The 16,204-nt window shown below is 41.3% G+C and overlaps 1 protein-coding gene across 1 annotated transcript in view; it reads right to left on the bottom strand.

Annotated features, from left to right (window-relative positions):
- LOC150078795 (uncharacterized) overlaps positions 1-1,965 on the bottom strand; it is a 74,300-nt gene extending 72,335 nt beyond the window's left edge. The window contains exon 1 of the mRNA XM_090382285.1: positions 207-1,965. Within this exon, the coding sequence (XP_090238411.1) occupies positions 207-1,782 (1,576 nt within the window). The 5' untranslated portion in view covers positions 1,783-1,965. The remainder of the gene's footprint in view (positions 1-206) is intronic.
- Positions 1,966-16,204: the final 14,239 nt, after the last annotated feature.

Here is a 16,204-nt window from a genome sequence, read left to right as displayed (position 1 = left end):
CTTTAAAAACCAACCACTGGTCCCCCCATCCATGTTGAAATACCTGATGGTATGGTAGTTTGTCCCTGCTTGAGTGTAAATGGTAAATATGGTTACCAAATACGGCTGTACTGGTGGATATCAGTGCATCAAATTTTTACATGAAACATATCATTTGATGTAGATAAATGGCATATTTAAAATAAAAATCTTAGAAGTAAACTTACCAAAATATTCTCCTTCGGGTGGACTCGACTCCAACTCATCCTCAATATCTTTCATCATGGCTTCAATTTTCTTTTCAGCTGCAGTTGGTCCCTTTGGCCGTGGAGGTGTGACATTATATGGCAGCAATGTTTTGCCATTTAAGGTATTTGGCCTATGTCCAGGATATGAAAAGGAAGGAGTACTTTGGTTAGCTGCATCTTCAGCAATGTTCTTTGTAGGTGAATCAGTTAAAGTATCTTGGGCCGCTGTTGCTGAACCTGTTGAAGATGGCTGTGGCCATTTCGAAGCAGGAGATTCATTAGTGCCATCAGTAGTTGGTTCTTTGGTTTCTTGTTTTGATGGTTGAAGTTCAGATTGCGTGGACGTTGATAGGTTATTATTGGATATTGCACTCGTGACTTGTAAAGGTATATCAGCTTGGTTAGAGCTAGAAAGTGGTTGTTCGGTACTGTCAGCCACAGGAATGCTGTTATATGAAGCACACGATACCACCTGGGTACTGTTGGATGGAATGCTGATTCCAGTTGTTTTTTCAGAAACCTGTTTCATTGATTCAGAAGTCCCACATGATAATTGATTATAATCTGTCTCAGAAACAATCTCATTTGAACTTGGCTGAATCATAAACTGTTGTACCTGCTTCCTAACATCATGTATATTAGCATAAACTGGTGCGGTGTGTTGCGCTTCGGTTGTAAAATAACCAGGATGATGTCGATAAGCTGACATCTCTGAAGTTGCAGGAAGTGTTGTATATTTTGATTTATGCAAGGAATGATCTTGAGAAGGCGCATAATTAATATTAGAACCATGCAAATAGTTTGAATTTTCCGAAACACCCGTTTCTTGCTTACTTTGGGGGCTAGATATATGCAGATTTTGTATGTTTTGATATATTGGACCTTGTAAATTTGATGGAAACATCACATTAGAACAACCCATATTATGTGATAACGCACTGATAATATGCGGATCCATAACATCGATATTTCCTACATTTGCTCCTCCAGAAAAAGTTTCGTCGTATTTTTTAAGAGTTGATAAAGATGCTGAGAAAAGTTTTTCATGATCTGGATGAATCGCATCAACAACTGGCTGCATTGCAGCGGATAATTCCATTGCCACTGCCGGATGTTGAGGCGTTGAATACCGCGAGGTTGTCGCAGTTGCACCTGTTTTATCGATTTTGGCATATAAAGAAGACTCATTTTCTGTATGGGAAGATCGCAAAGGCGAATAATTTTCAGTGCCTCTAAAGCCTACGTTTCTACTTGTTTCAATTGACTCAGGGTTCATATTTTGCATAAAGAAACCGCTGCCCCCGACCAGGTCAGGGTAATGACTGGCAATGCCAACAGTGACGCCAGAAGATGGGACGTTATCAGTTTTTCTTGAAGTGGCCGTTTTAGGAATGATTTTTCCGTAAGTAGATTCTGTATTGGTAACATAGCTGTTTACCGAAGAAATAGGATAATACTTACAATTCGGACCAATGTTTGCGTAAAGCTCTTTTTCTTCGGGAAAGTCATCTCTGGATGACATGTCTGATGCTCGAGATGTAGGGTTCAAGGTCATTTTCTTTCACCACATTTGGTTACTTCGCTTCAGTTTTATTTAAAAAACCATATTCCGAAATCCCCCAAGTCGACATTAATCATCTTTAACAATTTAAAATTAAGCATCACTGCTAAAAACTAGTTGTTTCGTTCTTTTTTCCATCTTCGTGACGCCATCCTGTATGGAAAACACGAAGAGAAACAACCACCTGCTCAGCTCGTACACTGTCTATGAAAAACTGATCAACAGGACAGCTTTCAGTATCATCCCAAGCGTAATCCATGACGTCATCGTTACATTTGGGAGCCGTTTATAAAATAACTCTTCTCTTAAACGTGAATTAGGAAAAAAATATTACTAATTAAAAATATTAGGAAAAACGTTTTCCTTTAGGAAAAAAATATTACTTCCATCGGTATTTTCCAATAGAGTAATCCATAAATTTTCATTTAAAATTAAACGTAACTATAGAGTATTTCAGGGCAAGAGCCTTATGCTACGTAGTAGAATAACTAGCGTATAGATTAGTGCAATAGCATCAGTTTAATTCGTAGCCATCGCCCAAAGTAGTTATTATTATTATTATTCAAATGGTGCAAGGAAGCCTATGCTGCACCAGCCAAAAAAAAAAAAAAAAATTCCTGAGTTCCCTGAGAGAGCATGGGCTTCCGATGATATCCAGCTCAGAACCCTGAGCTGGATATCATCGGAAGCCCATACTCACCAGATGTGAGTCCCTGATTGGCATCGTTTTAATTATTTCTCATATTGCTATACCTTCACAACGATTTGCCACGGTATTGTATTACCTCGAATAAATAACACTTAGCATTAGTGGAGACATATGATGCAAGAAAGCAAGCTTATGCAGCATCAGCCAAAAAAAAAAAAAAAAAACCCTCCCATTTCGCCCCTTCATTCGTTCTAAATGCCTGTCCAGCTCAGCCTTAAATTTATTTAGGCTATCAACTTCCACAACAAAAGATGGAAGTCTGTTCCACCAATCAACTACCCGCTGGCTAAAGGCAAATTCCACAGCTCTATTCTACAACTGTCCTCAATTTGAATCTGAGCCCCCCCCCCCTCAGGTTCTTAATCTGAGCGGAGGAAGACTCCCATCAGCATTCAGCTTACTCAACCCATTCAAGGCCAGTGGAGGACTATTGTTACTTATTCTCGGCGGATATTATCACCCAATACCATTTCGAAGTTTATTGGCTTCTCATCGGTGAGTGGGCAGTTACCCTGGTGTTGCAATAGTGACAACCCAGTTACTGATGCTATTGCACTATCCTATGCTTTAGTTATTCTAACACGTAGCATGAGGCCCTTGTCCTAAAATACTCTATGGTCCATAGTAGAGGTTCCCAAACTTTCTCGGTTCACGGTGCCCTTAGTGTCTCAGTAATTTTTTCACAGTGCCCCTAGGCCAAAAGAAATACCTAACAGTTCCGTTTATCAAGTAGATAGGTCCAAATAACTTAATAAGTAATGTTGAAACTGTGAGCTATATCGAGCTAGATGTTGAATATCTCTGTTTTCCTCGAAATTTTAAACTATCCCGCGGCGCCCCTGAAAGTTCACTGCTGCGCAAAGTTTTGGAACCGCTGGTCTATAATACACAGGGTGTATCGTAAATAGTGGTCCAGAGTAAAGGAGTCGGTACACTCTGTTCTTAGGTATCACGTACAGGAATTTCAGTTACTTTTAGTCAAGATTCGCAAAGATTAAATTTTTTGCGAAACGACCTCCCTGAGTTATTGAGAGATGTCGACCAAGAAATACGAGACACAATGTGGCTGCAGAATGATGGCTGTCCCGCTCACTTCGCTGTTATTGTACGAGAACATTTAAATCAAACTTTTCCACAAAGATGGTTTGGGCGGTTAGGCCCAATTTTATGGCCACCACGTTCAACGGATCTCAACCCCCTAGATTTTTTCTACTGGGGGTGTCTGAAAGAAAAGGTCTACAAAGAGGAAATCACTTCTGTCGAACAATTGCATCCAAGGATTCAAACAGCGGCTGAAGAAATTAATGCAAACGGATTTGCTCGCAGACTCAAACGATCTTTTATTCGGCGATGCAGAGCATGCATCACCCTAATGGTGGCCATTTTGAGCATTTCGTTTAGTTGAAATAAATAGTTAATTTGAAAAGAATGTTTTTTTTCAAAAAACCCAATCAAAGAACTTAAAATAAAAAAGTTTGAATCCAAAATATCTTAGGCAATTAAGCTGCTTTTTGTTTTAAATGCCAATAACTTTTTTTTCTGAACTGTTAGCAATTAATGTTGTACCATTTTAGAATCTTGATTTAATAATGATTTTTTTAAATTAATGGGCACTGACAGTGTAGTACATTTTTTTTAGACCATATGCACCTAAAGTCACATGACTTTTTGGAGATGAGTATCGAAATTATTTATTATTATTATTATTAGCCATATGGTGCAAGGAAGCCTGAGGCTTTTGCTGCACCAGCCAAAAAAAAAAAAAAAAAGATTCTGAGTTACCCCTGAGAGAGAGAGAGAGAGAGAGAGAGAGAGAGAGAGAGAGAGAGAGAGAGAGAGAGAGAGAGGGAGAGAAGAGGGAGGGGGTCAGAAATAGAAGGGAATCACCAAGAAAGAGAAGAATGATGATATCCAGCTCAGGACCCTGGGTGTGCCAAGCCCATACTCACCAGATGTGAGCCCCTGGGGGTAATAGGAAAAAAATGAATTTCTTGAAAAACCTTTGACTTTAAATTAGTCGAATGTATTTGTTTACGATAGTGCACCTATTCAGGGGTAATAATAAAAAAACAGAATCAAAAAATATTGATATTTGTTGAAATTATAGGCAAATTAGTGATGCAAGACACAGAAATTTAAAAAAAATGAAATTTATTTTTTTTCCGAGAATCTTGACTAAAAGTAACTGAAATTCCTGTACGTGATACCTAAGAACACAGTGTACCGACTCCTTTACTCTGGACCACTATTTACGATACACCCTGTATATATATATATATATATATAATAATTACGAATAATAAAATTGAAATTAAGTAGAGAAATAGGATTTGAATTTGAATTTGAATAGCGCTAATATGAATTAGCGATAATATGAATTATGGATCAGGGACACTGCAAGAGGGACACTTTTTATATATATATAAAAATAATTTTATATATATATATATATAAAACTCAAACTATTATATTAGGGCTGTCTGCGCGGTTAGCACACCGTCCTCCCCACACCGGGTGGAAAAGGCCTGGGTTCGAATCCCGTCGATGACGCGAGGAACTTTAATGGGCTTTTTTCACTCCGTGGCTGAGTTAGTCGGTCTCAGGCGTAGATAGCAGTTTTTCTCCCCAGTAATTGGGGTTTTTTCGTCCAGCAAAACAGCCAAATCGACCATAGAACATACGCAATTTACAGACACAAATACGGGTTAATGTATTTAATTACGGGCAACCCTAAAATAATAATTTGATATTATATTAGGGCCATCCATAATTTCTTATATATGCCCATATATACAGGGTGATTCACTACTAGTGCGACAAACTTGCAGGAGGTGTAGGGGACACAAAGACGAATCGGAATCACATAGCATTGCAGGGTCCGAAATGCCTTCGTCATGCGGTAGAGGACATTGAACGGGAGGTCGCGTGAACAGCGATCCCACTGGAAGTCAGTATTTGCGAACCGGTTCCCGAGGCAGTAGGATGGACGAGTATTCAAAGTTGAACTGGCCGACATGCACCTCACGTATGGAGCTGCGGACTGTAAGGCGCGTCGCCCTGCGCTTGTACCAGGAACGTTCCCGCACAGGCGTGCTCCTCATCATACGATTATCGCACGCGTGCACAGAAGGTTACATGAGACTTGTTGTTTCACGAGAGGTACCGTGAATCGAGAGCGACCGACGAGGACGCCAGACAATGAGGAGAATGTCCTACGTCTTGCAGAAGGCAATCCGAGTACGAGTACTCGAGCGATAGGCCAACGATTGGGTATTTCCCAATCCACTGTATGGAGGATACTGTCAACAAACCAAATGAGTTCATACCATCTGCAACGCGTCCAATCATTGGAGCCTGCGGATTATCCACTCCGGAGGACTTTTGCTACTTGGTTTCTTCAACAGAGAGCGGCAGACAGCGCATTTGCTGCGTCCGTATTGTTCACGGATGAGGCAAGTTTCACAAGAGAGGGAACCTTCAATCAACATAACGCCCATTTGTGGGCTTTGGAGAACCCCCATGGTACGCGAACACGTGCAACTCAACGCCATTTCTCTGTCAATGTTTGGGCTGGCATTGTTGGAGACCACCTCATTGGACCATACCTTCTGCCCCTTCGTCTGGACGGTAGGGCATACTTGATCTTTCTACAGCAAGTCCTGCCCGAACTTAATGAAGACATTGGTGTACGAGACCCCCGTTTGATTCAGTTGAAGACCTCGTCGCTCGCATCTCTGTAGCTGCCAGGGAGATTCGAGATACGCCAGGAATCTTCCAGAACGTTAGGGATTCCAAGCGGTGGCGCTGTGAAGCCTGTGTGACTGCTTCTGGTCGAACTTTCGAACACCTTCTGTAGCATGGATTTTTGCCAATGTAAAACTTGCCATTAAAATGATTTCTGTTACACTAACGAGTTGTTGTTTCTGTTCTTTTTCTTTGCTTCTTTGTTCACGCGACCTTCCGCATGACGAAGGCATTTCGGACCCTGCAATGCTATTCCGATTCGTCTTTGTGCCCCCTACACCTCCTGCAAGTTTGTCGCACTGGTAGTGAATCACCCTGTATATGTTGTCTGTAAATTGCGTGTGTTCTCTGGTCGATATGCTGACCAAAAACCCCAGTTTTTTTGAGGGGGGAAGCATTGCTATCTGCGACCGAGATCTACTAACTCAGCCACGGAGTGAAAAAAGCTCATTAAAGTTCCTTACGTCATCGACGGGATTCCAACCGGGGCCTTTTCTACCCGGTTTGGGGAGGACAGTGACGTTAACACTGTGCTACCTGCACAGACAAATCTATAGTCTATACTATTGCACCCCATCAGGCATCTCCCCTATTGCAGAGTTATACTTCATAACTGGGTTGTCACTATTGCAACACCAGGGTACCCGCCCGCCCACCGATGAGGAGGCCATAAGCTTCGAAACGGTGCTGTCTCGGTGGTGCTGTCTGCTGAGAATAAGTAACAGTAGTCTTCTCCACTGGTGAAGTGTTTATTCGAAGTAGTATAATACCATGGCAACTCGTTGTGAAGGTGAGAATATGAGATATAATTAAAACGATGCCAATTTAAGTACTTTTGTAGATGGCTACGAATTAAACTGTTGTTATATTACTAACCTATACGTTAACTAAACATTGCAAGAGAAGGCAGAAAAATAGTGATTTTGTGTTTAAAAAACATATTCTATGAATCTCGCCATACAGTACCTTCCCAATAGTATTTAGACACCCTCCCAGGTAGTGCACAATGCGAACGAGATTATGAAAAGCAAGTAAACTTTTAAAAGTGCAGGAAATAGCAAGGATATCAAAAAGCAAAAGTTATGGCAAGCGTGTAGAATTACCAACAGGTTTAATAGTCGGATGCCATAACAGAAATCTATCATTGCGTTTTTGTGGTAAGCACTGAAGCAACTAAAGCTCTGAGGCGTCAATATATTGTTTTTGTAAAATGCATCCGTTGATTCTGTTGATCCGTTTGGCTGTTTATTGGACAAAAATCCGAATTTCTGGAAGATAAAACTGCGAAACCCTCGCATGAAACCGGCTAACTTTATATCGTGGAAAAAGCCAATGAAAATCCTTCATGTAATTGTCGTTCCTCAATTTGAATTTATGTCCCCTCAAGTGAAGACCATCAGCACCGAGGCTGCTCAAACCATTCAAGCCCTCACACACCTCAATCAGATCACCACACAGGCGCCCAGTCTCCAGATGCTGCAATTTGCAGAACTCAAGTCTTTCAAGAGCAACCCCTTGCTCCGCTCACCAATCTCGTTGTCCCCCCTCTCTAAAGTGGATGTAGAAGCAAAAGTTTCTCTGGTGCTATTATTGCTTCTTCTGCTACAACAAACTCGGTTTTCTTTTTAACACCCTCGTTACTGTTTTTTTGGGCGGATTTTAAGTTTCTACTGATTGAGTACCGCCCTGAGATGAAATATCGTACAGCTTCTGGGTTGGTGGCCCCAAACCTTTCTGAAGCTTCTAAACTCATTCAAAAGAGAGAAATCCGATAAAATAGACCCCTTCTCTTAAATAATCTCACCAATCTCTGTGTCATAGACATTTCCTGCTGCATGCCTTTTTTACACATCTTCCATACTGCATGGATAGCACAGTGGTTATTAGAATTATCGTTCTCCCCACACTGGGTGTAAAAGGCTGATAGGTTTGTTGATTACAGGGTTTAAGTGCATCAGCAAGTAAGGTCACATTATGCCATATGCATTTCTTGTATACTGCTCGACAAAATTAACAGAACACATGGAAAATGTGGTGTAATTCGTGCAGCTTGCGATGAAGCGGAAAAAAATTAGGTAGAGTGGTTATATACTAAAGAATAACAGTGAAATGAGGATACAGCGAGAGAAACTTCAGACAGATATAAGAGACATTTATAGGGATCGTATAAGAATTACCACAAAGGTCACATTACAGAAGTCAATGCAAGATGCTCGAAAATATTGTCATATGAAATCAGTATGGCGTATGATCCCCTACAACGGCTAAACAGACCTGACGGTGAACCACACTCGACATAATGGTGTCTATAAGATTCTGTGGTGACAAATCCCATTCTTCCACCAGCGCCGACCTTAGCTCACCAAATGACCGAGGAATTGGCTATCAGGGTGGAATGCTACAACCAAGGGCATCCTACAAATGTTTGACCTGATTAAGTCTGGTGATAATGCTAGCCACGGAAATCGTTGGATATCTTTTTGCAGTGACACTGTTGTGCGTGAAACAGGTTCGAGGATCTGTTCTCAATGCCTCTGCACAGTTATGTCCCCCTATGAAAAAAAATTGAAGAGATGTGCAGCCATTGATCATTATTTTGCCCTGCACCGCCTCCACAGTAAGTGATCCTTCCTCTGATGTTGGAGGGATGGTACCGCATTCCTCGTTGTCTCCAGATGAAACAACAGTTAGAATTTGTTTTTAGCCTAAAACAGGATAACATCAAAGAACAGAACTGTACCCCATTTGTCAGAGATCCAAGTTTCATGTTATGGCACCAGTTTCGACGAGCTCTGCGTTTGTTCGGGGTTAATGGGATACAAACTACTGGCTTCCCTTTGTAGAGTCCACATCGATTGAGGCTTCTTAGCATAATGCAATTGGAAATGTTTTCACATGTGGCTGCAGTAACCTCAAGACAGTTGATGAGAGGACATCATATGGTTTCGCCTTGCTGTTAAAGCCGGATATAAGCGAATGTGCCACCTCCGCCTGCAACTGCCCGACTTCAAATTGTCCAACGGCTGGAAATCTCAAAAAATCATCTAAACGACAATGACTTGCCATTCTGAGTACTGTAGATGTGGATGTCCAGCTGAGCAATACAAAAAACGGAATGAAGTTATGGTCACAACCCGTTTTTTTATGGGCATGAATAATTTGCAGCGCTGTAAGGTGGTAGACTGATTTCTATTGGTTACGCAGATTCTCTCTCTCTCTCTCTCTATGTGTGCATAAATTGTGTGTGGTAGGTGGTCGATTTGCTGTTTTCTGGACGAAAAACCCGAGTTTCTGTGAGAAAAATCCATGCTACCCTCTCCTGAGAACTTAGCGACGTTGTGAAAAAGATCCATAAAAATTCCTCATGTCATTGAAGGGATTCGTATTCAGGCCTTTTCCACCCAGTGTGGGGAACACTATGATTATACCAACTGTGCAAGAACACATGCAATTTATTAACATAATATGTATGGCCCAATACAGTCTAAAGTCGCTGATGCTCTAAAACGTAACACCAATAACAAGCATTTTAGGCAATACATATGGAGGTTAGTTGTTATGGAGAACAAAAATTAAAGATCATTATTAGATATAGACTTGTTTAATGAATATGTTCTGATGTTCGTTTTGCAACTCGCATGATACTTTTTACTAAAAGCAGTTAAAGTCAATGACAGGCTAGTACCATGGATGGATTAAGAGGTAGAACGTCGAAAGGGAAAAGGGAAAACAGGGGTCAGCTTCTCTGAGTATCGTGGAGGCCGAGAATTGTACTCCGTAAGGCATCTTCCTCGTGCTAACTTTCGAATCCCCTGATTACGGTTTTACAAGCCAAAAGACACTTGGTTAGCATGGGAATAGATTGTTAAGAGGGTATTTATTTTTACAAAAACAACTAAGCCTTCTAGGAGTCTATATGTAGTGGCTATAAATTGAATGTATTCCATTGTCTGTTTATCTTTGCTTGAAAAAAATTCACTTACTGAAGAGAGAGAAGGCAGGCACTTCCCATGAATATTTCTTCGTCATTTATGATGGAATTGGAACAAGTCCTTTTCCCCTTGGCATGGAAGGCAGTTGTTCTTAGCATTCTACTCGCGTTAGCACGCAGACGAGATATATTTTTGCTTCACCCACAAACAATCCATGTTGTAAAACGGCATAAGATTCTTTTCTTTTTTTCACCCGGTTTGTTTTCTAAATTTCTGTATTTCTCCTTTCTAAGTGACCAAAGGTTCTTTTGGTTTCCCAAAGGTTTTGCTTCATTGATTGTCTTCATTTCTGGTTGCTATAGGATATTCCAAATTGTCGCACACAATTTTTTCTCATACACTGAACTGTCGTTATACCCAACTGACGAGATCCCTGCTCACTTGTGTAGAGGACCAAGACAGTAGTCGGCAACATACTGAAAATACTCCAGACTCCTCATTGGAAACTCGATAGAATAATTAAAAAGGCCAGGATTGCTGGAAGAAGCCAGTCATATCGTAGGCCGCCGCTACAGCATACACTGCACAACCTCAACTCTTTGAAACATATTCCTGGAAAATACCGTGGGCCTCATCAACAACCTATGGCTTTACCTAGATAAATACTGTCAACACTGTGAAGTTAGCAGAAACATATATACGAGGGTAATTCAAAAAAATAAGTTACACTTGACCATTGTAGGTCAAGAGACATTTATTGAGAAATGTAACCTTATGCAATAGAAAGCACATAGTTTGCACTACTTTTCCACATAGTCACCGAGTTGGTGTAAACACTTCTCGGAGCATGTGACTAAACGTTCGATTCTCTGATGATTGAAATCCACTCCTTGGTCATTCAGCCACCGTCGAACTGCTGTTTGTACCTGCTGATCGTTTGCAAATCGTTATCCCCCCTAGATGTTCTTTCAGCTTGCCGAAGATGTGATAGTCACAAGGCAAAAGATCGGGACTGTACTGCAGATGTTGCCATACCTCCCATCCAAAACGTTGGAGCAAGTGTCGTGTTGTGCGTGCATTGTGCAGAGTGGCGTTGTCCTGAATGAGAACAACACCTTTGCTTAACTTTCCAGGTCTCTTGTTTTTCATGGCTGTCTTATTTTTAAATCGCAAAGACCGTAATGTTTGGCAGCATGAGTTAGCATTAATTGTTGTGCCTTTTACCATAAATTCCGTGTAAACAATTCCATCATAGTCGAAATTCAGTGTCCTGCTGATGGTGAAACTGTGTGTGTGTGTGTGTGTGTGTATACTGTGTCGGGGTGGTTCCCAGGCATATGCCCATCTCCACCTAATTCTTTAAATAAAACAGATAACTGTAAAGTGGGCCTGAAACATAGCTAAGAAATTGAATATTCAAAACAAGAGCATTTTTAGATATAAATTACACTAATTATATCTAAAGAAAAATAGTCAAATTTTGTATAGGAAAGGTTAAACTTGTATTAAAGAAATGTTTATGAACTTAGTATGTTGTTTATGTCAGGTCACTCTGCCATCAGGAAACAGCTGATATCTTCAGCTGTAGGCTGATGCCCGACCCTGGGCACGTGGAGCCGGACCTGTCTCTACTATTGTATACTGAAGTGCAAGGCACTAACCTGCACCCAACAGAGGAAGTGCAATACTGTTGGGTGCCAACATCCCTGGTCTCAGGCCGCCCAAACCCGAGAACCAAGGAAAAAAAAAAAAAAAAAAAAACCACCGTAGTGGTACATGTTCAGGAGCCACAGACCGGACAAATAGCTTCCCAGACTGAAGCACCCGAACCCAGATGCAATCATGCATGATTCACATATGCTGCCAACTCTAGATCTGAAAAGTTCCTTATGATTGTTCTTCTGGCAAACACAGCGGCAGCAAATCTCTGCAGAGCCCGGAAGCTAGATGCATCTTGTAAAAGGATCTCCACGTTATCCTCAGTAAAGGGAGAAACCTCGTCGAAAAGTCGACGACGCTCTGATCCATAAAAAGGACAAACAAACAACACGTGCGTCCAAGTTTCTGCATCACCACAAGAACACCACGGATCAGGCTCCAATCCTTTTGAAAATAGTTTGTCACGAAAAGATCCGTGTCCGGTCAATATATAACTTGTAAACATCGTAGGACAAAACCAAGAAGACACTGTCTTTGACATAGCAAAATCCGCCGCTGGAATAATTCTTCTTGTTGTCTCGCCAAATGCAGAAGAACTCCATCGAATCCTCCACATGGCAATGAGGGAGTTCCAAATTCTGACTTTTTCCTCTTTAATGTTGGCAGTCAGGTCAATAGAGATGCCCAGGCACTGAGCCGAAATTCCTTTTCTTAGTGCATATAACATACCACGGTACAATACATATAAATCAACTGGAAGAGCACCTGCGATCACCTGCAGTGCAACCGTCGAGACAGTCCGAGGAGCATACAGCAATGCTAGCAACATAGATCTCTGCAGCGACATAAGTTGATTTTTAATTTTGACCTTGATCACAGCATTCATCCAAACTCCCGCAGCATATGCGACAATCGGCAAGAAAATGGTCTTGTAGTATAATAGCATCGTGCGTTTATTAAGACCCCACTCTTTCCTGGAAATACGCATCACGAAAGAAGTAAATTTCTTTAGTTTATCCCTCAAATGTGACACGTGCAGATGAAAACCCAGCCGGTCATCCAAAATCAAACCCAAATGCTTAATACTAGACACAAAAGGAACCTGCCTTCCATTCAACAGTACTCTGGGCGGGCGCTTGTAATCAAAGTGCTTTTTAAATACCATCATCCTGGTTTTCTTAGATGAGATCTTTAATTTGTTCAACACAGCCCACTCTGAGAGATTGTTCAAAATTTCCTGAATTTTCAGCTCCAATATGGCTCTAGAATCCCCAGCAACTCCCAGAACCAAGTCATCCGCATAAGCCACCTGCAAACACTGAGGAACCTGCAATCTGTTTAGCCATTGATCAAGAACCGAGTTCCAGAATATCGGCCCAAGGACAGAACCCTGTGGACATCCCCTGTTAACATACTTATCAAACATAAGGTGCTTTGCACAAACTCTCACAAGCCGATCACTGAAGTAAGAACAGATAACTCCATAAATATATCTATCACAACCAGAATCCCTCAGAGACACCAGCACATTCTCCCACCAAACAGAGTCAAAAGCACCTTCAAAATCAACAAAAACAGCCAGTACATACTTCTCAGGAGAAGAATTTATGTAGTTAATTAATACTAGAATTGCTTCCTCTGTTGAATGACCCTTTTTGAAGCCAAACTGAGAATCCGACACCATGTGACCCTCCGTTAAGCCTTCAACGATTCGAGGGACCAACAGTCTTTCAAATAATTTCCCAAGATTTGCCAACAAAGAGATGGGTCTATATGCCCGAGGATCAGCCTTAGGTTTCCCAGGCTTGTGAATTATCTTGAGCAGTGCTATCTTCCAGGATCTCGGGAAGGTCATCTCGAGAAAGCATTTATTGTACATTTGTAATAATATTTGTGGACAATTATCAAAGAACTTAATTATCATTTTATTTTCAATCAAATCCAAACCCGGGCATTTTTTAACACTTAACTTAGCAATAGCAGCTTCAAGCTCTGACAAGGAAAAAAGACTTGCCTCCGCTGGGCCCTCGTACATGACATTATCCATACGTATTCTGGATTGTTCCTGCGTATCCAATTCAGTCTGATCCTCGGGGAAAAGATTCTTAATTATTTGTTCCACAGTATCATACCAATTATCAGTCTCTTCTCCCTCAGACACAACAGTATTATAAATGTCTCCGTGCATAAGCTTGTTTCGGGAGATCTTGTAGATCAGCCCCCAAGGATCCGAATTGCCTACCTCCCGAACCACACTCTGCCAGCAATCAATTTTTGCTCGAGCAATTTCCTTGTGGTACTCACGACGCAGTGATTTATAGTTATCCTGAAATTGCTGTACATCCCGGTCCGACAAATGCCTATTACGCTGCAACTCTTTCCTAGCTTTAAACACCTGAGATCGTCTTGTCGACAACTCCCGAGACCACCAAGGAACTGGAGTCACTTTAAGTTGCTTCCGTGTAGTACTCTGTATCATTGCTTGATATAAGTGATACTCTACATGGGCCACAAATTCCTGTGCATTAAAATTATTCAAAGTAGATATGTTACGGTCACTGTATATTGATTTGAGATAATTGCCAAACTTATCTCACTTCATTTTTTCCATTGAGAATCTTCTCAAATTCCCAATACTAGACTTCTCCTGCACAGGTTCTGGCGCAATATAGAAGGAAATAGCATTATGATCACTGTTCACCAAACCTGGGCTCACATCCCAGTGAAGAATCCGTCCCTCATAAGCCGATGAAACAATGGTCACATCAATGTTCGACTCGCCGTTACAGGTAGAAAAGGTAAACGGCTTACCTGGTAAATTCTGGACACTCAGATTATACAACAAAATCAAATCCTCCAAAAGAGACCCACGAACATCAAGAACCCCACTATACCAAAAATGAGATTTAGCGTTAAAGTCAGCCGCCAAAACCAATCCTCGCCCAGCATACCTCGAGCAGATTCTATCTATGTGATGCAATAAGATCTGGAAATTTTCCGCAGGAGAACAGTATGCCGAAACCAAACAAAAGGAGAAGTTCATCAGTGACACAGAGACACACGTAACACAGGCAGAAGACAAACCAGAAATAGCAGTTAATACAATATCCTGGTTTATTACAACAATAGCCGACTTAGGAGGGACTTCAGAAACTGCAATTATTCTGCATGATGTTGGATAACCTGCTATTATGTGATCATGTCCTCCCACCCGTGCCGTATAATAAGGTTCCTGGATACACACAAGATCATAATTGCCCTCAAAGGCGGCAACCCTAATTTCATCAGCAACAGCACGAGACCTCTGTCCATTGATTTGTAAAATTTTTAGACACTTGTAATTATTAGAATAACCTGTATTGGCAATCATAAGGTTTGTATTATTCATTGTATGTTCTCCTGTCTGTCATCTCAACAACTCTGATATATTCTGGACATTTATTATCTCGAACTGAATGATCATGGTCTCGACCTCTTCTCTTACAATTGATACACTTAGGGGAACTGTCCTTGTTGGGACATTCATTGAAAATATGTCCACTATTTGCACAGCTAACCACAGTGAACTTCCTAAATCGGTGCGATCCAAAGCCCAAAAAGATTCTGTTGTTCTTAAACAACCATTTATAAAGACGTGGGCTGAATCCAATGATCCAGTTAACGACATTAGTTCCAGAGCCCGAACTAAACCGAAATGAAACTTCTTGATTAACCTCCCCCTGAGTGACATTGTAGTCCTGAAAGTTTTTGTAGTACAAATCCTCCAAAATGTCCTGTTTGGTAAAATCCTTAGGAACTCCGTAAATTAAAACAGTTGGATTAGTAAATGGTGAAACTGAATTACTTCCGCACAGGCGATGTTGTGTGTTTCCATAGACGCTCTCTTCGTTTCTGGGGTGGAATGGTGCACCCACGTTTCATCGCCAGTGATGATGTGGCTTTAAAAGTCATGGTCTTCCATAGAATAGCGTTGAAGGAAGGAACTCGAGAAGACAAAAAACGTTGACCTTTGTGTTCGTCTGTCAGTGAACGAGGAACCCATTGTGCACACAATTTGCGATAGTCAAGATATTGACGGACGTCGGAATGAACACTGCCTATCGAGATATCCAACTCCTTTGCCATTTCTGCGACTGTCAGTCTTCGATTATTGCGAATCATTTCATCAACCTGCATCACGTTGTCTACAGTGGTCGACGTTGATGGCCTTCCTTTTCGATCAGCATCCGTCAATTCTGTGCGACCACTTTCAAACTGCTGGCACCACTTCACTATGGCTGGACGCGACATTCCATTTTCGCCCACAAAAATCGTACTGTTCTGCATACCTCGAACTTGGATTACCTTTCTAGCTGACGTGCCATTATGAACG

Source organism: Mastigoproctus giganteus, chromosome 10, assembly GCF_048544385.1.
Source record: "Mastigoproctus giganteus isolate SK-2022 chromosome 10, ASM4854438v1, whole genome shotgun sequence".
NCBI classification, from domain to species: Eukaryota; Metazoa; Arthropoda; class Arachnida; order Uropygi; family Thelyphonidae; genus Mastigoproctus; species Mastigoproctus giganteus.
Note: the sequence above shows the minus strand (reverse complement) of the source record. Positions and strands in the feature narration are given on the sequence as shown.